Here is a 23,651-nt window from a genome sequence, read left to right as displayed (position 1 = left end):
TAAACGTCTGCTACCATTTGAGGAGCAAAATGGGAAAGGGGGCTTTGGGAAGGATCATCTCAGGATTTAGGATTTAGTATACATTTGGCCACTGACTCTCCTCTTTTTGCTACAGCACCCAGGATCTCGCCTGTGCCTGGTATCCTGCTTAGAGAGCCTCTATTTTACCTTCTACGGAAAATAGCCTCCAGAGTTCCACTGGGGTAGGTGAGGGGTTGTCCTGAGCAAGGAGGGTAAGGAGAGTATCTAGGGGTTTAAATGTTCTTAAATGGTTTTCTTTCTATCATTTTAGCACCTGCCCTTCCTCTCTGCTTCACTGTTAGCTCCAGAGGCACGCATGTTGTCAGTTCCTGAGCCTTTTGAGGGTAAAGCAGGTTGGTTCTTGGCTTTCTTCCCACTTTCTAGCTTAAGGTTGAGGTATCTGTAGGCATTATCATAGATCCATATGCTTTCTAGCTTCTAAAATGCATTTGCTATCATCTCCTATTCTCACTGTTCTTAAAGACTTATGTATTCTTTTAAATTCCTTTCCTAGGATTTGAGGAGGAAGCAAAATTAGATGCATATGCTCAATCTTAACCCTGAACCCAATTTTAAAAATTTTAATGAAGTCAAATGTATTTATCTTTGCCTCTATCGTTTGTGCTATTTTTATATATATAGCAGAGGCCTGATGCATGAAATTCCTGCACTGGGGGGATTCCTTCAGCCCAGCCTGCGCCCTCTCACAGTCTAGGGCTTTTGCAGTCTGGGACCCCTCACTCCTTACCACCCACCTACAGCTGAGGCGGGAGAGGCTCCCGCCACTGCCAGCCATGAGCCCAGCTTCTGGCTGAGCAGCGTTCCCGCTGTGGGAGCGCACTGACCAGCAGGGGGCAGCTCCTGCATTGAGCGTCTGCCCCCTGGTGGTCAGTGCTCATCATAGTGACTGGTCGTTCCACTAGTTGTCCCGCCATTTGATCGATTTGCATATTAGGGTTTTATTATATAGGATGTATTATAAGGGTTGCTGTTGTTTTTATGTACAAAAAGATAGCCTTCTGTCATAAGGTAGATGTCTTGAATGACCCATTCATAGAAATTCACTTAGTCCAGCTTAATGAAGCCTATGTCCTCAAATACTGATGGAAACACTGGCTACACATGTTGAGGCCCTATTTCCAGATCAGACCATGGCGGTTTGAACAGATGTGGCAAGAATGAGAACCATGGCCAAATTTCCTCATATGGCTCCAGTAGAGTTATTGGTGACCCATCTTGCTCTCTCTGTAGCAATGAGGCAAAAGTTTTTCTCAATATAATTTTGGTATTATCTTATTTAACCTTGGAGAGTAGGAAAGCAGGAATCATTATCTTACTTTTAAAAATGAAGAACCAAGGCTCTGAGAGTTTAAATGACTTGTCCAAGTTTATACAAGTAACACATTAGTTCTTGGGTCTGGACTAAATCCAAGTCTACTAACTCTAGGACAAATCTAAGCGATGCCACCTCTTGATATTCTAAAACTGGTTTTATTTCTTTTTGTTTTTATTTCAAATTTTTTATTGTATTTACATCCTGAATTTTTATTGCCTTTTAGTCTGATTTGCACACCAATCTTTTCCTTATTAATATGTTGGCCTTATATTGATTACTGATAGAAAAATAGTGATGAACTCAAATCCCTTGATTGCCTGGCAGCAAAGAACAATCTTAAGAAAATAACTTCTAGATATTATTTGTTTATGTGGTTTCCTGAACCTCAGGCCTTACCTGTATAATAGTGGTCCTCTGGTCTTTGTATACCGCAATAAGAGAGCATGACAGAAAGATGAACCCAAGGAGGGAGATTTTGTGAAAGTGATACCTGAATGGCAAGCTGAGGTTTTCCCCCAGGATCGTGTCTCACAAAGCTAAAGAATGAAATCAAAGACCAAAAGATTTAAGCAAAAGCATGGAAAATGTATTGCAAGCATATTCAGACTCTCTGCACAGGAAGGGGGCCTAATAATGGGTTGCCACTGAAGCCTTTTAGTCTAGGGCAGTGGTCGGCAAACTGTGGCTCCGCAAACCGAGGCTCGCGAGCCACATGCGGCTCTTTGGCCCCTTGAGCATAGCTCTTCCACAAAATACTGGCTCTTCAACAAAATACTGACGTCTGCGCACGGGCCACAAAGTTTCAACCGCACTGTACGTGTGCGCCTGCACGTGGTATTTTGTGGAAGAGCCTCACTCAAGGGGCCAAAGAGCGGCATGTGGCTCTCAAGCCGCGGTTTGCCGACCACGGGTCTAGGGGATTATATATGTTACAAGCCTACTCTGTATCTAACCGTGTGGCCACCTGATTGATTCCCTCAATTGTTCTTGCCCAGCAACGAACCTGGACTTCCCCTATTCCTACGCCTCAGTTCACCTTATTGTTGCAGCCCTTCCCTGGTTTCACATACCTCCAACTCTGAGTCTAAAAACATTGTTATTTCTGCAAGGTTGGTTTCTATGGTTAGGCTTGCTCATTGCCGTGTCTGCCCCTGATGATGTTCCATCTGCCTTTGTTTTCTACTGGCCCCTGCCCTATCTGCCTGCATGTCAAGCTAACTCCTCTCAAAAGTCAAAGTTATTTATTTGATGGGCCTTAGTTATCTATACTAATAAAAGGGTAATACGCTAATTAGACCGGGAGACCAAACATCTTCTGGACATCTGACTTCCTTCCGGACAAAGCCACGGTGGTGGGGGCCGAGGCGGAGGCAGTTAGGGGTGATCAGGCTGGCAGGGCAGGGCAGGGCAGTTGGGGGCCATCAGGCTGGCAGGGCAAGGCAATTGGGGGCCATCAGGCTGGCAGGGGAGGGCAGTTGTGGGCCATCAGGCCAGCAGGGGAGGGCATTTGGGGGCCATCAGGCCAGCAGGACAGGGCAGTTGGGGGCCATCAGGCTGGCAGGGGAGCGGTTAGGCGGTGATCAGGCTGGCAGGCAGGCAAGCGGTTAGGAGCCAGCGGGCCAGATTGTGAGAGGGATGTCTGACTGCCAGTTTAGGCCCCTGTGGGATGGGGCGTAAACTGTCAATCAGACATCCCCTCAGGGGTCCCGGATTGGAGGGGGTGCAGGCTGGGCTGAGGGACACCCGCCCCACCGTGCACGAATTTCGTGCACCGGACCTCTAGTAGAATTAAAATTTTAGGTAAAAAGGTCAATAGTTAAGTAATAAAGGGCTTCAAAGAAATAAATTATTGTGTTTAAAATGTCTTTCTAAACAAGATAAGGAAAATAAAGTAGGAGATTATTTAATTCTGGTGGCTACAAAAATAATATAAACAATGAGGGAGATGAAGCAAACATCTTTTAACATTGTTATTTACTCTAATTACAAAATTCCCTTCCTATGTTTACTAATAGTTGTGGTGAAAACCAAGATTCATATGAGATAATGGAAAATACAGGGTATCCAAAAAAAACTATATACACACTTTGAATAATTATTCATTCCAATGGGTTAAATCTGAAAAGCAAGAAACATCTATTGTGCTATCAGCTCATAAGTAAATTTGGGGGGGACATCCTGTATATATTGATCTCTGTTTCTCATTCCTGGCACACAGTTCCTAAAACCCTTGTCATTTCTTAAGTGAAAACAGCATTAGGAGCAACTTTTGTTTTAAAATTTGACCTTAGTTCCTGACACAAAAGTTCTTAAATAACTTGGAATTTCCTGGGTTTGGTAATGTCATTTGTTCTAATGAGGTGACTCATGGTGAGCTCCTAAATGGGGGCTGGTCATCAGGGAGACCAAGTCACAATTAGAAACTAGATATTCAAGGGTTTATTCCAGGAAAAAGAGAGAACTGCAACCCAGAACATGCAGCCATGGCAAATTCACCACCACAAATACATAGGAAGTTCTTATATGGATGGTAAAAAGAAGGCTGTTGTGATAACTAGAGTTCTTACTTAGCTTCTTGACTAACATAGAATGAGAGTTCCCCCTACAGGCCCTCCAGATTCCAATCTGGTTGAGGTCAACTATTAATTTTTTTTTATATAACTTTCAGCCCCGTGCTCTAATCTCCAGAAAGGGAAAAGGGACTGGAATTGACTTAATTATTGATCGTGCCTACATGATGAAGCCTCCCTAAAAATCCAAAGGTATAGCCCTGGCTGGTGTTGCTCAATGGTTAGAGTGCTGACCTGAGCATCAAAGGGTTGCAGGTTTGATCCCTGGCCCCAGTGAGGACATGTGCAGGAGGCACATCAATGTTTCTCTCTCTCCTATCTCTTCTCTCTCTCTCTGTCTCTCTCCCCCTTCCTCTCTCCCTCTTATCCTCCCTCCCTCCCCTGCCCTTCCTTCCACTCTCTCTCTAAAAATCAATATCATGTTGTTTGTTGTTGTTGTTGTTGTTGTTAACCCTCACCCAAGGATATTTTGACTTTTTTACTCAAGACTTCTGTGTTTTACTGCTGAAGTAGGAGTACAGCAAAATAAATTGGGGAGTCCTTGAAAAACAGCACCAGAGGAGACAGGAGACAGCAGTTTACATCGTAAGTAAGAGTCTACCTTACCTAAGGAAAAGGAGCTCTTCCATACTCCAGCCTGGCTCATTAGAATTCTACACTGGGACTGGGAGCCAAGGCCCAGGTAGTTATCTGAGCATTATTTAGCATTGTTTTGTTCTCTAGGACTATATTTCCTTCAAGAAATCCAGGGAGTAATGTTAATGAAGGTAGATTATGGTCTTTGCAACTCATATTCCAATCATATATTTATCTAGAGATGTAACCACCCTATTTTGACATGGCATATATGTAAAAACAACATTAAAATACAATTAAAATGACATATAAGGTATTTAATGACACGTAAGGGGAAAATGATACATATAGTACAGAACTCAATAAGATTGTTTGCAGAAAAATTAATAACATGAGAAAAATACTTGTAATGTTAAATGAAAAATGTAGATACAATATTGTATAGTTGGTAATTGAATAAAATGTTATTTTGATTGAATAAAGTGCGATTTTTATTTTCTTGAAGGTGGATAAAGAAACTAGAAGGGAATACATAAGAATACTGGCAGTGGTTTCCTCAAAGTATTGTAATTATGGGTGATGGAGTTTGGTGGAGATTTTTTAAATGCATTTCTGTACTCTTTAAATGTGCATGTGCTTTATTTATGATAACATAAATACTTCTTAAATGTCTGCAACTCTTGAAAAGTAATGTTCCAAGATAAATATGCTGCTGAATATTTTAAGAATTTACCTCATTCTAATATAAGGGATGAATCTGAAGGGCCAACATCTATAAAAGAGATGAGATATGTTCTGTGTCAGTGGAGGTAGGACAGTGATCAGCAGGTAATAGACACAGAAGAATAGATTTCAACTCAGTATAAGCAAGAGTTTTTTGATACTTAGAGAGGTCCTGGAATGGAATACAATAGGTTCTCTCAAGATGCTGCGCACTGGAAGTGGTCAAGTAGAGCCAGAGGGCTTTTTGCCCTAGGAGATGGTGAAGGGAGAAAGATGAGGAGACAGTAGGACTAGATAATCTCTAGTGCCCTTTTTACTACTAACATTTTATCAATTTGTCATTCATTCACTTATTCATATGACCTCCAAGATGGTCCCCAATCATCCTTGCCTACTGAGGGCCATGCCTTATTTAATACCTTCCACATTGAAGGAGCTGATTCATGGAACCAATAGGATATTGTAAAAAGGAGGGAGTATGACTTCAGAGGCTAGGCCATGAAAGATATGGTGGCTTCCACCTTCTCTTTCCTGAGTTGCTCACTGTGGAATAAGTCAGCTGCCACGTCATGAGGACACTAAAGCAACCTGCAGAGAGGCCCATGTGGAGAGGAAATGAGGACTCCTGCCAACAACCAGCAAAAACTTGCCAGCTATTCGAGTGATTCCCCTTGGAAGCAGATCGTCCAGTCCCAGCAAAGCCTTCAGATGACTGCATCCCCGGCCTTCAACTTCACTGCAACTTAACGACAAACCTAAGTCAGAACAACTCAGTTAAGCCATGCCTGAATTCTTTACCCACAAGGACACTAAGTTTGGCAGTAATTTGTTGTGTAGCATTAGATATCAATATAACACATTTTTACCTGATTTGTTTCACAACAAATTTGACATAATATTCTTTGATTCAGTCACTCTATTGCTAATAAGAGTTTCTTAAGAAGGCAAAATCCCGAGCTTCACAATAGCAGCCTATTCAGTTAATAGTATGGTTTAGCTCAACACAGTTGGGGATCTTAACACATTCCAATAAGAACAATGACAACTTGGCTTTAGAATGATTCATCTTATTTCTTTTCCAATAGAAGAAAAAGAAATGTGTTCTTTGTTTCTTATGGATTTGGTGTCTGTAGTTATAGCTATAATTGTGTCATTTATATTTCTCAGCTTCCACCCATCAATATGCTCAGAAGAAAGATTTGCTAGAAATTGCAAGAAAGCATTTTAAAAGGCTTTTTTTCAGCATTATAATACCTAGCATGGAGATTTGTTTTATCTGTTAAACAAACCAAAGGCAAAGACAAAAATTCTATGAATTGTTCTCATAAATAGATGACTAAATCACCTCTAAAGTTTTTTTTTAATCCCATGTTTTAACATCTGAAAGTTATAAGATATTCTGGGTAAGCTTGATTATCAAAGAATACCACAAATAACTTTGGATGTTGTATATCATCTGTGACAGAGTCAAACAGATCTATGGAATTGTAAGGGTTCTTTGGTGGAGGCGTAACTATTCCTTCACGTCCAAGTGTGTAGACTCCTGTAAGTACTCGTACAACATAAATATGTTTCCTCCCATTGCTGTCTGGCCTGGAGTATTTATCATCAGCGGAATAACTGGCATCAACAGCAAAATAAGTTCCTTTTCCATAGGCTACAGCTGCAGAGAGAAAGACAAAACCCTTCATAAGAACATAAAATTATCACAGTATACAGAACCATACACAAACCTGAAAATTAAATAAAATTTTAATGCAGTTCTTGGTCACCACAGCCACTTTTCATCATTTCTAAAATTCCCTTCATCTATTCTGGAAAGGTTGCCAGTCTCCTTTTGGGTGAAACAGAATGAGCTCTATGCTGACAATGACAGTACGGCTGCCATCTATGGCTACACTGCTTGGGTATGAATAGTTAACATTAGAACATCCATTCACCTCGTTCTGACCAGTATGATTACTTGCTTCCTTACCATTCTTCCCAGCATAACTGCGATTAAAGCCATGCTGATTGACGTGTGGCACAGAGTGTGCATCTGTCCCATGGAAGAGGATTTTCTCATTATCTATATGGCCATTCTTGATGTCCATGTGCTTTTTCTTTATCTGGTAGCTCTGCCAGAGAAATTCATTCTGTATCTTCTCAATCTACAAATGACAAAGAGCAAAACATTTGAATATGACCATAAAGCTCAATGTAGTGTTTGCTGTGGCCTTTAAGCAATATAGAGAAGGAGGAGAAGGAGAAGAAAATGCAAATAAACAGCAAATTCAGAGTGGGTACTGACAAAAGAGAAAAATTCTAATATGTTCTAAACTGAATTACAGTGGGCTGGAGCATGGAAGACCAAACAACTAACAAGATTGCTCTCAGTCCTGAGTATATGTTGGACTGTGAATTCACTTCTAGGCGGCCTTTGCTGAGATTATCTAAACGAGAGAATAGCCAGGTACCACCAAACCCTAGGAGCCTCAGCTTCTTATTTACACATTTACTTTCCAGATTGTTGCCCACCACGAATCTGAATGAGCAAACACTCTGCCTGACCAACTCTGCGCCTATCCCAGAACTAGCCCGGCTTCATCTTTCCCCACACTCTTTCTCTACCTACAGCCCATGTACACTCTTTCAAACTAGTACTTACATCTTCTTCCCCCTACTTGATGCAAAATGCTCGCTGACTCCAGGAGGGCTAGTCTGCTATCTTTTCCACCTGGCACTGCTGCAGGAGGTTTAGACTTCACGCCTCAGGACCTGGTCATTTTTCTTGGTAGCAATGACCCAAAAAACCCTTTCTTTTCAAAAGACTTTCAGCCGTGGAAGTTACAAATTTTGTTTAACAGTAGCTTTTTGTCTTTAGAAAAGGGGTAGCCTAAAAACATCTGTATGTTATAATACTGCTTATTATTGGTATCTATTTTACATAAAAGAACTTAAAATTTATATTAAAATGTTTACCTGGAATTCCTAGAAATTTATTGACATTCAAACTCCTACTCAAAAATTTGTAATCATTTAATAATTATTTCCATAATTCCTTCTGATCTCCCAATCATATTCTTTCTTCATTGCTCCAATTATGGTCACAAATCACCTCATAACTGCCTAATTTAATGACTATTTCTTTCCAGAGATATCAACAGCATTTTAAACCATGAACCATCCTCTCCTTGGAACTTTGTCCTTTAACATTTTTTCAGGAAATCATTCTCTATTGGTTCTCATTCCTTCTAGAAAATTAATTTAGTTCACTAATATCTAATGAACATCTAGTATGAATCAAGCACTGTGTTGGGTCTCTGCCCTTAAAACACTTTCAGTCTAGAGGGAGAGAAAGACAAGAAAACAAATCATCACCCCTCACTGTGAGAAGGGATGGATTAGGACAGGGGTGGGCAAACTTTTTGACTCGAGGGCCACAATGGGTTCTTAAACTGGACCGGAGGGCCAGAACAAAAGCATGGATGGAGTGTTTGTGTGAACTAATATAAATTCAAAGTAAACATCATTACATAAAAGGGTACGGTCTTTTTTTTTTTTTTTTTTTTTTAGTTTTATTCATTTCAAACGGGCCGTATCCGGCCCGCGGGCCGTAGTTTGCCCACGGCTGGATTAGGAGAACATACACAGAGTAGGAAAGCATCAGAAAGAGATCCAGATAATCTATGTCTTGGGGGAGAGTAGGAAATCTGAGCAAATGGTGTTCTGGAAAGAAAGACAGAAGAAGGATCGAAGAAGAAGGGAGTGGACAACTGTAGCAGATATTGAGGGGAAGCCAAGTGATAAAGGCAGAGGGAAAGCTATTCGGCTGAGTATGATGGAAGCCTCATGATGAAGATTTGGAATAGGAAATGAATGAGGGGGTTGACTGGAGGAAGCAAGGGAGGATTCCAGGTACCTGAAGGGTCCAGCTAAGGTTGGAGATCATGAATTAGTAATGATTTTACTTAGCAGCAGCAGGAGAGAAGGTAGGTTATAGAATTAATCCAAAGTTGGTGTTTTTCAAAATGGGTATGATAGAAGTACAAGAGCCAAGAATGTTGCAGAAATTGGGTAAACAAATTAAAGCGAGGTTCCAGTACTCTCAACAGCTTTGAACATAATGAAGCATCTCCTCCTTAAAATATGTCCCTTCCACAGTCTCTCTTTACTGGTTCTTCTTTCTCAGGAATTTTTACTCATTCCTTCCATAGGTATTGTGTCCCACAATATACTAAGTACGGGAATGCAGAGATGAGTAGGAGGTGATTCCTACCTTACAAAGTCTGCAGTCAAACAGGGAACTCAGGCATGTGCAAAGTTACCAAAGCACAATTTCATAAGTGCTCTAATGTAGTTAAGTACACAGATTTATGGAAGAACCAGCTAGATTTTAAATTACTAGGCTGTCACACCCTGCTCTGATACCTATGGTATGATAAGGACCTTCTAATAAACTCCTACACTTTACTGGCTACTATTTTTATGCAGCACAGTGAATGGACATTGTAGAATCTCTGAACATCTATTCCACTTCATCCCCATTATGGAGCAACTTCTGGTTTGGGTGGAGTTGGCCCTCCTTATAATTCTAGAATGGAGCCCAGTTGGGTTAAATAAATCTCATGATGGGTTCCAATAGCCCAGGTCTAAGGCAATCAGTATATAATAACTTCCCCAACCCGGACTGGTTGGAATGGTCCACTCAACACAAAGACTGGTACTCTTATCTGTTAATTGTGAGACTGAGCACAGTGTCTCTTCTGAAGAATATGAATGGAGGAAGCCGAGACTCTCTGGTTGCCACCAGCAGCCATCCTATAATCACGAAGGGACTCCTGCCTTCAAACGAGGCTGACACTGTGAACAGCAAATTCAGAGAAACTGGATCCAAGGCGTCATCGAACCACTGGATCAAACTGCTCCAATCACTGTCCTACTTCTGGACTTTCCATTAATTGTCAATACATTTCTTCTTTCTAATCAGTTTCAGTGGGTTTTTGAATTGTAAGTGAAAGTATCCTAACACATATATGTAACTTTTGGGAGTCTCCTTTGTTATTGTGAATGCATGAATCATGAGATTTGAAGTCTATGGAACTTGCATGAGTCCAATTAAAACATACGGTATAAAAGAAGAAAGAGTCTTATATAAAAAGATAGTTTTCATGTTAGTTCTTCAATATTTAAAAGAAGTCATTTTTAAAGTGCAATATTACCTTCTCTATTCTGTAGGAAAGACAAGTCTGAGAGAATTTGTTCTTCACAGTGTCATATTCTGACTGTCCAGGTTGTAGCTGGATCATACAAAACAGCTGCTGATTCATGTCAGACCGGTATTCAGGAATATTATCTGGAAATATAGCATTTGGTGAAACATGACATTCATCTCTGAAAACCTAGGCATTTTTAATGCTCTTTCTTCTAATCCTAGTCTTTGGGGTGGGAGGAAGCTACACACTCTACTATCCTAAATTTGATAAACACAGATGAAGTGAACAGTTCTGACACTAATATGACATAGGTTAATTAATGGTTTAGCAAAAATATTTAGATAAACTTAGATTCACTATAGCTTGAAATGATAATTTTCCCAGAAATTTCGATGGAATTAATGCCATAAGAAGCTAATATGTAAACATGAAAGCTAATTTATTGGTGTTTTCACTTTTATCAGTTCTATTTAGTGTGGTTCTTTATTATTTTTCTTTTGCAACATGATTATCCTGCTAAAGATATTTAAAACACATTGTTCTGTATCCCATCTTCCTTGCTAAGTAAACACCACCTAAAGAAAATAACAGAAGTGCTTAGTGAATGCTTTCACATAAAGTGGTGATGCTCAAAGTTTCCCTTTGCTTTCCAATAGCTTCCAGAAACTTTAAACGCACTGAGCTACACAGACATCAGCGTCCTGAGTTGGTATGACTAGTAGAAATATGGACAGATTGCATTAGAGAAGAAAATGCCACAATGCCACAGATTAAAACCAAAGGATTTCTCCTTACAAACAAAGCCACAATTTACCCATTTTTAGTGAAAGATATGCCAGGCCTGGGAGAGGGATCTAGGGCACTCCCATCCTGTTTTCCAAGTCCATTCAGGGAATTAAATCCTAGTGACAAAGTGAAGCATCTCACCCTAATCTGGGAGGTCTTTTCAAATTCCATTTTCAAAGAAAAGTTTCCCCATGGTAGGGTGTGTAGTTTCTGCAAATTCAGTTCTTTTCTTTCCCCCATTGTCCACCCCTTCCAGATCTTTTGGCCTAATCATTTCTAGTCCTACGGGCTAGAGTCCTCTTGGACCTGTTCTTTATTTTTCTGAATGCAGCAGGCAAGATGGAAAGAAAGGGGAGTGTTTCTTTGGGCCCTCCCTTCCTTTCACGCCAAGAGCTTACAGAGCAGAAAACTACCAGCACTTGGAGTCAGAAGACCTGATAAGCCTCAACCTGTGACCAGCCATGTAAATCTTCATTTTCTCATCTGTAAACTGGAGATAATAAGATCTGTTCTCTCTACCACCCCATGACATTGTTACAAGTTTAAAAAATAAAGTCAGAGGCATTAAAGCACTTTAGGAGATGCCAAGTCCTTTATAAACAAACACCTGGTTATTGTACTTAAAAAATGATCACTCGATCTTTTCTACAGCCCAGTGCTTCATAAAAAAACAACATCTGAACCACCTTTCTTTAAGAGTACTGGGCACTTTGTTGAGCTCTTTCCCTATAAATCTCTTTTAAAAGATAACTCTCTCTCTCCTTTCCCATTCCCAGTGTTGAAGACAAATGCCCTCCTACACCTTTCCTTGTGCGCCTGCCTCAGTCTCCTCTCCACGAGTGAAGGTGGGATTAAACACCAAGAATCCCGGCTCTGCCTTCAGTGTCCACTCTCTTCACCTTTTATACTCTCCACAGATAATCCAACTCATGCTCAATGGCTTCAACTCCCATCCACTTACATGACTTCCAAATATATATCTCTAGTGTCTGATATACAGTTGGTGCTCAATAAATTCTCTCCGAATCAATGAATAGTTTTAATATACATTGGAAAGTAACCGTGTATCATCTGCTCAAATGAAACTCAAAGCTATCCCTTTTAAGTTCTCTTTTAAAGAAGTCCATATGAGCCCTGGCTGGTGTGGCTCAGTTGGTTGAAGTATGGTCCCATGCACTGAAAGGTTGTGGGTTTGATTCCCCGTCAGGACACATACCTAGGATTTGGGTTCGATCCTGGTTGGGAAGTGTACAGAAGGCAACTGATCAATGTTTCTCTCTCTCTCTCCTTTCCCCTCTCTCTAAAAGCAATAAACATATCTTCTTGTGAGGATTTTTAAAAATAACAATAAAATAAAGAAGTCCATATGATAAATTCTTACTAAAATTAACGTTTGTCTTTGCCAATAAACTTCCTTTTTATCTGACATTTTATCAGTATTATTCCTATTATATAACAACAAAGATTATGTGAGGCAGTTTTGTTGTTTGTTTTTGCCTCAAGTACCATATGATCACCTGTCTGCTTATTTTAGCCATTTTTTTGTTTCCTTCCTTCTTTAACATTCCTGTTTTATTATGTAAATTTCATGTCAATTTAAATTCTTGAGAACAAGTTTAACTTTATTTTTTTACTTTACTAATAATGACTTACTGCTCTTATATTTAAATAAAAAATGTCCTCTATAAAGACCAAAGGGAAAAAATGTTCATTTATACATCCCTAGATACTATAGTAGATATTATTTGTTATGTTTAACTGTCTGGCATCCTTTTCCCCCTTTTCTGGGAAAAGCATCCTGAATTTCCTTTGGAGGACAACCCTTCTCCATTGCTTCAGATAGTGACCCCCTCCAGTTTAAGTATCGAGCCTGTGACTCTGGCTTGACCAGTTAGTATAATTCTGCAAAGATTACCTAAACTGGTCCAATCAGAAGGAATCACAGGCCTTATAATGGTACTTCTGTTCCCAAGCATCATATTCCTGATGGGATATATTGCTATGGGATTCTCTCTCTCCTATTGGGCCTGATCATACAAGGATATGGACTTGAAGCTGCGAGCAGCCATCTTTCACTATGTGGAGCCTGATAATAAAGACGACACAGCTGAGAAGAGAATGAGAGATAAAGAAAGTCAGAGTCCAGATGCTATCAAATGAGCAACTGGGTCAAACTGGGCCTGAAGCCAAGTATGTCTGGACTTTATAGAAATGTGAGTCAATGAATTCCATTTTTTGCTTACGCTAGTTGAAAGTGGATTTTCTATTACTTGCTACTGCCAAATCTACTAGTATTTTTATTTATTTTATGTGTGTGCATGGAGATCTTACATGTACTGTGTGTTGCAGCACATTGAGGAGAATAGTTATCAGGAAGTACGTGGAAGGAGAAATGAAATTCTTACTGGCAGACAATTCTCAGTTTCGGAAGGCTGCTGGTGACAGGTATGCCTCATTGCCAGTAAAACTCAGTGCTTTCTGGGTAAGTGCTCATAAAAAGGGTGAAAACAGTGGTTGCAAGAGGAGGCTATGTTTCTAGTTATTTTAACAGCAATACAAAAGTCACAAACTGGGAGAAGGCTAGATCAGAGGAGCAGGTCGATACAGATACTTTCACAGCAGGAATCTGTTTGCTCATGATGAAGTACAGCCAGATGGCCCTGGCCTCTCTTTTCTTGCATCTGCTTCTGTTCTCAGGCTAACTTGTCCAGAGGTGGATGATCAATAAACCAGTATTGACCAGCTAGTTCATAGCTACAAGAGGCACTGAAGGTCAATACCAAACAAAAAGGAAGAACATGAGATCATTGGCTTGGATTTTCAAAGTCTATTTCCCTTTTCTGCTTTCTCAGCCCTTCTCTTCTCTTTCTGCTCATTTGTTATTCCTGTTTCCCAGGCATGATTTTGTCCCTCAGAAGAATAATTAGTTGACAGGAGATTGTGTTCCATAGTTCTTGTACTTTTCCCAAGTATTATAGGAGGTTTTCTGTAAAGTCCTAAAACTGATTGAAATAGTGAGCATTCGCATCTAAACACTTTCTAAGTGATATTACAGATAACCACATGATTTTTAAAAGAACATCTTACATGCAGCCTTGGAAAATGTGGACTGGAAAGTAGGTGATGTGGCTATTTTTTCTCTTTTCTTCATGCTGTCATAGAATACATTCAGCAACTCAGTTACAAAGATGACAACTTTAACTTTTTTTAATGATGGAGTAGAATGTTTCCGTGTGAAGTCTACAATAGCATTGATTATGTCGTCAGCAACTCTGATTGGGTTTTTCCCAGCATTTCCTGGAAAAAAAAAATTTAAGTGACAAAAATAGTTTCAGCTGGTGTTGGTCATGTGATCAGATTTGGCAAATGCAGTGCTTGATGCCGAGAAAGAGGAAAGCAACACCTGACAGCCAGAAACTGACCTGGCACTCATGACCGGGTCTTGGTGTTCTCCAGCTGAACACAAATTTCATAGAGCATTATCGAATGTAACCACTCTGTAACCATGATGAATTAAGCCAAAAGGAGACTGCTGCATAGTCATGTCTGACCACAGACAAAAATATGAACACTATCCATACCACCATAAATGGCTCAACACCCCCATCTTGACCAATATGAACAATCGTTCTTCGTTACCAATCACAGCTTTAGTTACACTCTTCTCTTCTTCCAGATAATATACCTAATCATAGAATTACGTCTGCTTCCTGAAAGCATCCAATCCAAAGCAAAGCCCTACTTACTTGTGACTGCCATGAAGTTGCCTAGCACAAGCTCAAATCTATTAACAAGTCCTTTCCACAACCTCTTGCTGAGGTGCTGCATAGATCTCCATAGTGTGTACTCCTAGTGGTTTTAGCTGAAGGGCATTGAAAGTGCAGATAAAAGAACATGCTATTTGGATGCAGAAGATCTGGGTTTATGTCCTGGCTCTCCACTGATTTACTGTGTGATCTTAGATAAGTCATTTGATCCCACATATTAGTTTACTAGGGCTTCCATAACAAAGTGCCATGGACTGGGGGCTTAAGCAACAGAAATTCATATTCTTAAAATTCTGGGAGCTGAAAGTCTGAGCTCAATGTGTTGGAAAGATTCGTTTCTTCTGAGGCCTCTCTTCTAAGCTAGTGGATGGCCATCTTCTGACTGTCTCCACATGGTCTTCCTTCTGTAGTTATCAATGTCCTAATCTCCTCTTCTAACAAGGACACCAGTTACACTGGATTAGGGACCACTCTAATAACCTCATTTTAACTTAATTACCTCTTAAAAGGCTGTATCTCCAAATACAGTCACATTCTGAAGTAGGAATTAAGGCCTCAATAGATGAATTTTGGGGGACACAACACCTCTAAACTTCAGTTTACTCAGCTATAAAATTGGAGTGGTAATAGAAGATAGTAGATATTAGAGAGAAGACCATGTTAGCTAAGACGATAGTAATTAAGAACATAATGGTAAAAAAATAAAAGGTAATGTAAAAAAAAAAGTAATAGTTGAAATGTACAGGCTAAGCTGCCTAGGTTTGAACTTAGTTATGTTGCCTTCTAGCTGTGTGACCTTGTGCTTTAATACTTTAAGTTCTTATCTATCAGTGGGGGAAACTAATAGTCAAGGCTAGGTCCAAGTTATGGTGAAATGTTGAAAATGTATTCCTATGTCATCTTTCTTAGCTGTTTTCCAAAAATGCTTGTAGCCACTCCAACACCCAGTGCCCAGGGAAAACACTGGATTAGGGACCAGTGTTTCTAGAGGAAAGTGTTCCTAGAAACTGTAAGCAGGATGAGTCTGAGCTTGTTGGTTAAGGATAGAGACTGTATCTTAGTCGTGCTTTATACCGAGTGCCTTGCACAGGGCCTGGGTAACTGCATTTCAATCTAATGACTCCACAAATGAGGACCCAATTGGGAAACACAGCAGCAAACCAGTTGGGAGTGGTCTTATGAGTTTGAAAATGAAAAAGAAGGCTGAAACTGAACTACCCTCTGGAAGAAGACTTAATAGGACCTGCTGACTACAGGGGTCTGGGACACAAAGAAGCAAGCGTGGCAGGACAGCTGGGAGTTCATGGCGCCACCAAAGGAGGAAACTAGAAAATTAGACAACTCAAGAGATGATGATGAGTTTGGATTGTAATATCAGCATGTTTCTGGTGACAGAGAGATCTCCCTGATGAGATTCTGGAGAAGGCTAGAAATGCTGATTTGGGAGTCAGTGCTGAAATGGTCATCGATACTAGTGTAATGAGAATAAATGAGTCACCCAAAGGGGAAAAAAGTGAACAGTGAGAAAACCATGACGTTAAGGGCCAAAGATGGAAAGATACTTAGGAAACCTAAAATAAAGAAAAAGATGGATAAAAGAGGCACAGGACCCACAGATGGCCCTAGAAGAGTCTGACAGGTTGCCTGCCCACTTTCTGATTTGTATCACTATCGCTTTCTGGACTCAGCATTGAGTTCATTAAAAGTGAAACTGTCTAAAGGAATCTGGGTTATTCTGAATCTTTGGGTGATGAGAGGCTGCAAACCTGTTCCAATGGCAGGAAGGACAACAGATGTGTACTTCCACTGTTCACACTCTTCTAGAACACTGGAAACTGATTTCCTGACATCATTTTCTCCAAGGACATGAATTATTATATTGCACGATAGGAATCCACCTTGTGTAACTATAAAATCTCTGTGAAGCTGTGTCGCTGGAAAAAAAAAAAAAAAGGAAACACACACAGCACGTTATGGGAAGCAACACTGATTTTTGAGAAATGAAAATAGCTGACAAAGGAAAAAGCCCTGAAGATTCCTGACCAAGTATAACCTGCCTCGATCTAGCTGGGACTGTGACAGGCTCATTCCCTTTACAATCCAGTTTATTCATTATTGAATAGTTTGGGTGTTCTTCAAAAGCACTCCACCTGTGTTAATTCACTCAATCCTCAAAGCAAGCCTATGACGTAGGTTCTGTTTTCTCCATTTCACAGATTAACAGGTGGTTAAGGTCAGCAGCCGAAGACTGCCCAGGATTTGAACCCAAGCAGTTAGTATCCAGAGCGCTCAGCACCCACTCTACTGTCCAGGAGAGTAATTTATACCTCATTCAGCCAGATTCATTTTTCAAGGAGGTGAAAGTAATATACTGTGTGGTGTGGAGGTGTGAAAGCATGAAAACTTCCCCTCCCACAGAACCCATAGAGCTCTTGAGCACATGGAAATTATCAGGGCTTGTTTCAAGGCACCACCTTCTGGTACTCTGAGCAAAGCAAGGCTCCAGGAAAATGCAGGAGGAGGAGAACTGGTCCCTGCCCACCCCACCCCACCCTCCTGGTGAGCTTCCATCGCACATGCACTCCCTGCTGCCCTCAGGTGTCCACCTGCTGTCCTCTCCCAGGTATCATCCTTAGACTATTCCAGCTGTCAGCCCAGCTTCATGCTCTGCTTCTGCCTTCCAAGGTACAGCTAGCTCTTGCAGCACACAAATAAATCCCTGCTGATGTCCTCATGTTGGGACCAATGTTACCATCCTCTGATCTCTCTCCAGGAATTTATTCATTCCAGAGAAAATGTCTTAATCAGAGGAGAGTTATTAAGGTGGGAGTTTCAGGCACAACAATAGGTCAGTTGTGGAAATGTGTTGTCAAACATGTGACTTCTCCAAATCACACTCAGAGCTGACTGTCTACGCTGCAAGGTTCAGTCTTGGTTTTGAAGGATGAATAGTTTATGCTCACTCTTACAGCTTCTTTACCTTGCTATAATAAAAAATAAATATTTCGTCCCTGGCTCCTGGTTCAGAGTTCCTGGAACCCTTCAAATCCCTGAGTGATAAGAGTATGTTTTATACATTAATGAGATGACTCCTGGAGGCTGGGGAGTGGAGCTAGATAGCTCCCGAAAGACCAAGCCATCTTTCTAGGATTGGAACTCTCAGCCCCACCCCCTGACCTCTAGGGATTGGAGAGGGGCTAGAGATTGAGCTCAGTCACAAATCCAATGGTTTAATCAACCATGCCCAAGTAATGACAACTCCATAAAAACCCTTAGACAACAGAGTTCAGGAGTTTCCCGGTTGTCAAGCACCTCTAGGTGCAGGTAGGGTGGTGCACCTGGAAAGGGCATGGAAGCTCTGTGCCCTTTTCCCCATACCCTGTCCTGTGCTGGCATAAAATTGTAGGTGCACTCCTGCCTGGGGTGCCACACCAGCAAAATGAACTTTCAAACCAAACCCTCCTTTTCCTGTAAATGCTCCATTTGGCCAGAAACGTAGTATATCCAGTCAGCCAATCCCCAAACACCAACTCTGAATCAACTCTAAGCACTATATTTATTTCCTTGTTCCCAGAGCTTTCTAACTAAAGCCCCAGCCAATCACACAACCCCAGCCAATACAACCCCAGCCAATCACACAGTGTTTCCATGGTCCCACTTCCAATCCTCCAAAAAACTCGCTCTTGCCACAGTCCCTCAGGAAGAGCGAGCGCTCCACACTTGTAAGGCACTGCACTCCCCTCCATGGGTTGTTTTCTTAAATACAGGTCCTCACACTCATTATTAAAATGTTTTAGTTTTGTCATTTGACACATTTCTTTCACTTGGCTATTCCTTTATAATAAACTGGGAAAGGTAAAAAACATGTTTTTACAGAGTTCTATGAATTATTCTAGTAAATTGTTGGACCTGAGAAGGAGTTATCTGGAACCTCTAAATTTATAGCCGTCAGAAGTACAGGTGGCCCCTGGGACTTAAAACTGGCATTTGAAGGTGGGGCCAATCGTGTGGAAGTAAGACCTTTAACTTGTGGGATCTGGTACCAGCTCAGGGAGGTAGTGTCAGAAGTGGAGAATTGGTTGGTGTCAGAAACCCCTCAGGCCCACACAGGCTCCCTTATTTATTCATAAAAGGAGTAAAATTCAGGTAATGCTGTGCGATGTGAAGTAGAACAAGACTGGGGAAAGTAAAAGGTCATTTATACAGCACTTTACAGCTTACAAAACTTTTTTTACATTCATTTTTCCTTCTCATCCTCACAACCACATGTGGGACAGCCATTATCATACTCCTCATCAGTAGAACCGTCTTATGGGTAAAAGAAGAGAAGCAAAGCTCAAGGAGGATCCCTGAGTATAAGGTGGAGCCTGGATTACCATAACCCAGGCCTGGGATCCTTTTAATTTTTAGGAAGAGACAGGTGGGATGGCAGGATAAGGAACTCTTCGCCACAGCCACCACGTCATATACCACCTAAGTCTCCTCACCCAGGGAACCCACCTTCTGCCAAAGTGCTCACCACTTACTCCACCCATAGATCCTCTCACAGTAGTCTCAGCCCTTTAATTTTCAATAGGTTGTAAGCAAAAGCAACATAAGATCATACCTAGTACAGCACATTCATCTTCCACAGCTGGTCCGGCACCTTCTAAAATTGCTTTTGACACCCCTACAGAAGACATATTAATGATATAAAGCATCTGTTAAAATTCAATAAGTAGTAATAGCTTTTGTACATTAGACTTTTATTCAGCTCACCCTTTGCATAATGCATTGACGTCCCCCTCCTTAGAAAATCACCTTTCTATAGCTGCCTTCATTCAATGGCAGATGAATAAACAATCTGATCCACAGGATGAGGGCACTGCCCAATAGCTGAAAGTCTCCAGTGTCTGCAGCTTTACTGGGATATTTCTGCAGTTATTTAAGTTTTCTTTTTTTTGCATTCTATGCTTACTATTTTACAAAATTGAATAAAAATATAAAAATACAAGTTCTGATACGAATGAAAAGCATGGATCTCAAAACTATAATAACCCTGAGCAATTTACTGAAGTTCTTTTATTTTGTTATTTAATTTTGTTTGGCTGGGTTTTTCACAATTAAAGAGTTGGCTGGCTTCAGTCCAGTGAATCTTCCGATCAAGGCTGCAGCCTCACCACCTTAGTCACATCTAAGGACAGGTGGGTTCAGTGGTTGAAAACATGGACTTTGCATTTTGACACACTGGGTTGGCATTGACTCTACCACTTACTAGCTAATAGGTGACTAGTCAGTTCCTCATCTGTTACACAAAGGCTGGCATAGTACTTTTCCTACAGGGCTGTTGAACATTGAAAGAGATAATGGATGAAAAATACTTAGCACAGAATCTAGCACACAGAAAGTACTGAATAAATGTTAGTTATTTTATCATCATGAAGATCTATTGATCTATTATCTATCTATCTATCTATCTATATATCTATATCTATATCTATATATATATAGATATAGATATATATCTATATATATAGATATAGATATAGATATATATATAGATATATCTGTCATCTATCTATCTATCTACCTATCTACCCATATCTCCTTGATTATGAATTGTCTCTTTTAAAACATCTCCTTTTTTCAGTTTGTTTGTTTTGGTCTCTGACTTTGCAATGGTGGAGGTTTTTCTCAAATAGGTGACATTTGTCACTCCATTCATATGTAAGAGTGATTTTGGAAGCTCCATGTGCAGGAGGCTTGCTGGCTGATAGGCTTCAGCGTAAGGTGAGCAGGCAGTAACAACTGGCCTTTAGAATGGTCAGGTTCACTCCCATCTCCTATGTGTGGGGCATAAGCCCATCTGCTGCTCTGAGAGCCCCACAGGGATAGGGGCTGGGCACTCACTGTTCACTACAGACACCTCACTGAAACCCTGTTTTCAGTCTAGCTCCCCATCCTCATCTCACCTGTTCCCAGTGTGCTAAGTCCGGAAAGCTCTCTGGTTCAGTGTCTCTAAAAAAATTACACCTCCCATCTCTGGCTAGGGAAGAGCAAGGGAAGTTACTGCTGCACAGATGGGGGATAGCATCAAAGGTCTAAGTGCTACTGATTCAGAATTCCATCCAACCATTTTCACCTCTTTTTATCCCCTGCCTTCCCAGGTTCCTGCTGCCTCCAGTTCCTGTGTTTCTAGGCGCTGCTGTTCTCTCCTGCAGGTACTAAGTGTTCTCCATTCTGTCAGCTACCTCCACTAGCTAGCTGCTTCCCATCTTGTGAAAATATGTTGCTATCTCTGTTTACTGTTGTTTTCCCTCCAACTCTCTTTCTCTGTGGGTTTATACCCTTTTAATTCCTTTACAGTTGCTCTGTCAGAGTTTCAAGAGGGGGAAAAATAAATGCATACATTCAATTTACTGTTTTAAATAATTGAATGTTCTTTATGGCTTTTAAAGCATTGAATGGAGCCCTAGCCTGTTTGGCTCAGTGGATAGAGTGTCGGCCTATAGGCCAAAGGATCCCAGTCAAGGCATATACCTTGGTTGCAGGCTCCTCCCTGGCCCAGGCCCTGGTCAGGGCACCCGCAGGAGGCAACCAATTGATGTGTTTCTCTCACATCGATGTTTCTCTCTGTCTTTCCCTCTCTCTTCCACTCTCTCTAAAAGATCAATCGAAAAATATCCTTGGGTGAGGATTAACCAAAAAAAAATTTTTTTTTGAATGGTCATTCTACAGATTCACTTCTGCATGGTAAGTTCCATAATGTTTTGAGATTTAGAAAATATTAAAAAATTTTTAAATCTTTATTGTTGAAAGTATTACATATGTCCCCATTTTTCCCCATTGACCCCTTCTAGCTTGCCCTGGTCCCCCACCCCAGGCCTTTACCATGTTATTGTCTATGTCCATGGGTTATGTATATCTATACATACAAGTTCTTTGGTTGATCTCTTCCCACACAGCCAGCCACTCTATGTTTTATCTTGCCCTTTTAATTTAAAAATTAGTGTTTTATAGTATCAGCATAAAAGATGTATCAGCATATGAGCAATGTATATAAGTTATGAATAAATAGACATGTGGCGAGGGCATGCTCAAAAGTGTTATATCAAAGGGGCTGGTCAAATATTTTCGGGAAAATTAAGAAAAAGAGGTTGAATTTCATTTGGGTCAGTATAGTATAGAGAACAGTTATGGGAGGTGAGATGTGAGTACCAACATAAGAAGGGAAATAAAAATAGAAGAACTTAAAGCTGATTAAATTGTAAGTGTGTAATTTTGATAGTTCAGAGCTAAGAAGGGGATGAGAGCTGACACTAAGTATAATGCATTAGGTACACTCCACCTTTACATCACTTATACCCCATCTATGCTTCTTTGGGAGTAGGCATTTGACAGGCAGAGAAAGTCCAGCTCAGAGAGGTTAAGTGATTTGTCCAAGGTCACAAAATGGTAAGTGGCACAGCCTGGATTCAAAGCCAGCTCTTTCTGATTCCAAGGTCTGCATATTTACTACACACCTCTCTGTCTACTCAGGGAAATATTAGCCACCATTTCCCTTCCAGAAATTAGTTGTATTAATAGTTACAATCAAGTATATAACTTAAATGAAGTACCTGATTTCAGGTTAAACATCCTTGTTGTTGAGTTTACAATAACATCTGCACTTTCTTTTGCGATATCTCCAATAGCAACCTGGAAAGTAACCGCACCAATTTTCATTTCACACACTGTGGGCCAAGAGCAAGTGACAGTCCCAAAGATACCTGAAAAGAAAGAAGTTGGATGAAGGAGCAGCTGGCTTCTACAGGAAAAACACGAAGGGTGTCCGCTCTCTTCCTTTCCCTTCAAAATAAATCCAAACATTACCATGTCTCCTAGTCTATTAAGCAGCTGGGTGTTCTTTTTTAAGGAAATCAAAAAACAATGCTTTGTAGCAGTAGGAATATCTACGTTTTCTCAGTTAAATAGGATGAGGCAGAAACATCTGATTGACCATCTATTTGTCTGCAAAAGTTGCTGTGGTGTCAGGAGTGAGAAAGAAGGTGAGAGAGCAAAGTGCACTCTCATTTCATGCTGACATTTCTGGGAGATTCTTTTTTTTATTTTTCAGCTTTATTGATGTATGGTTGACAAACAAAAATTGTATATATTTAAGGTGTGGATTGTCAGTTTTCATTGTGAAATGATGCCACAATTGAGCTGATTAACACACCCATTCTCACACAGTTGTGTGTGTGTGTGTGTGTGTGTGTGTGTGTGTGTGTGTGTGTGTGTTGAGAATCTTTGAGATCCACTCTCTTAGAAAATTTCAAGTATTTGATACATTATTATTAACTGTATTCCCCATGCTATATATTAGGTCTCCAGAGTTTATTCATCTTATAACTGAAAGTTGGGAGATCCTTTTATTACCATTTTACAAAAAGGAAAAATGGTCAGAGTAGCTAGGTCATTTGTTCAATGTTAAACAACAGCTCACTAATTAACATGAGCTTTTCCTACCCCTTCATATCCTACTGGAATAGCAATATCAAGACTGCTCTGGGAAAATTACCTTTAGCATGTTAACGTATCACTGTCCACTCTACACTCTGAGGCTTTACAACTTAGATGTGCAGTTTCTACTAATGCCATAAACTCTTTAGACCTCCGTTTCCACATTTATTCAATGGCAACAGAACCAATCACCTGC

General features: G+C 40.5%; 1 protein-coding gene and 1 pseudogene across 6 annotated transcripts in view; both read right to left on the bottom strand.

The window, feature by feature from the left end:
- Positions 1-1,086: 1,086 nt before the first annotated feature.
- Positions 1,087-1,256, bottom strand: LOC118675122 (annotated as a pseudogene).
- Positions 1,257-4,593: 3,337 nt separating this feature from the next.
- LOC118676791 (protein mono-ADP-ribosyltransferase PARP15-like) overlaps positions 4,594-23,651 on the bottom strand; it is a 46,037-nt gene continuing 26,979 nt past the window's right edge. For 3 of the 6 annotated variants that reach the window (XM_036351267.1, XM_036351268.1, XM_036351271.1), the window contains 7 exons: positions 22,573-22,722; positions 19,581-19,643; positions 16,741-16,908; positions 14,295-14,504; positions 10,428-10,561; positions 7,202-7,376; positions 4,596-6,889 (listed from right to left, as the gene is read on the bottom strand). In XM_036351267.1, coding sequence (XP_036207160.1) covers positions 6,600-6,889; positions 7,202-7,376; positions 10,428-10,561; positions 14,295-14,504; positions 16,741-16,908; positions 19,581-19,643; positions 22,573-22,722 — 1,190 coding nt within the window. In that variant the 3' untranslated portion in view covers positions 4,596-6,599. Of the gene's footprint in view, positions 6,890-7,201; positions 7,377-10,427; positions 10,562-14,294; positions 14,505-16,740; positions 16,909-19,580; positions 19,644-22,572; positions 22,723-23,651 lie in introns of all 6 variants that reach the window. The other 3 variants (XM_036351265.1, XM_036351266.1, XM_036351269.1) reach the window with 2 other exon arrangements.

Source organism: Myotis myotis, unplaced genomic scaffold (assembly GCF_014108235.1).
Source record: "Myotis myotis isolate mMyoMyo1 unplaced genomic scaffold, mMyoMyo1.p scaffold_m19_p_2, whole genome shotgun sequence".
NCBI classification, from domain to species: domain Eukaryota; kingdom Metazoa; phylum Chordata; class Mammalia; order Chiroptera; family Vespertilionidae; genus Myotis; species Myotis myotis.
The sequence above is the reverse complement of the archived record's forward strand: the minus strand, read 5'-3'. Positions and strand labels throughout refer to the sequence as shown.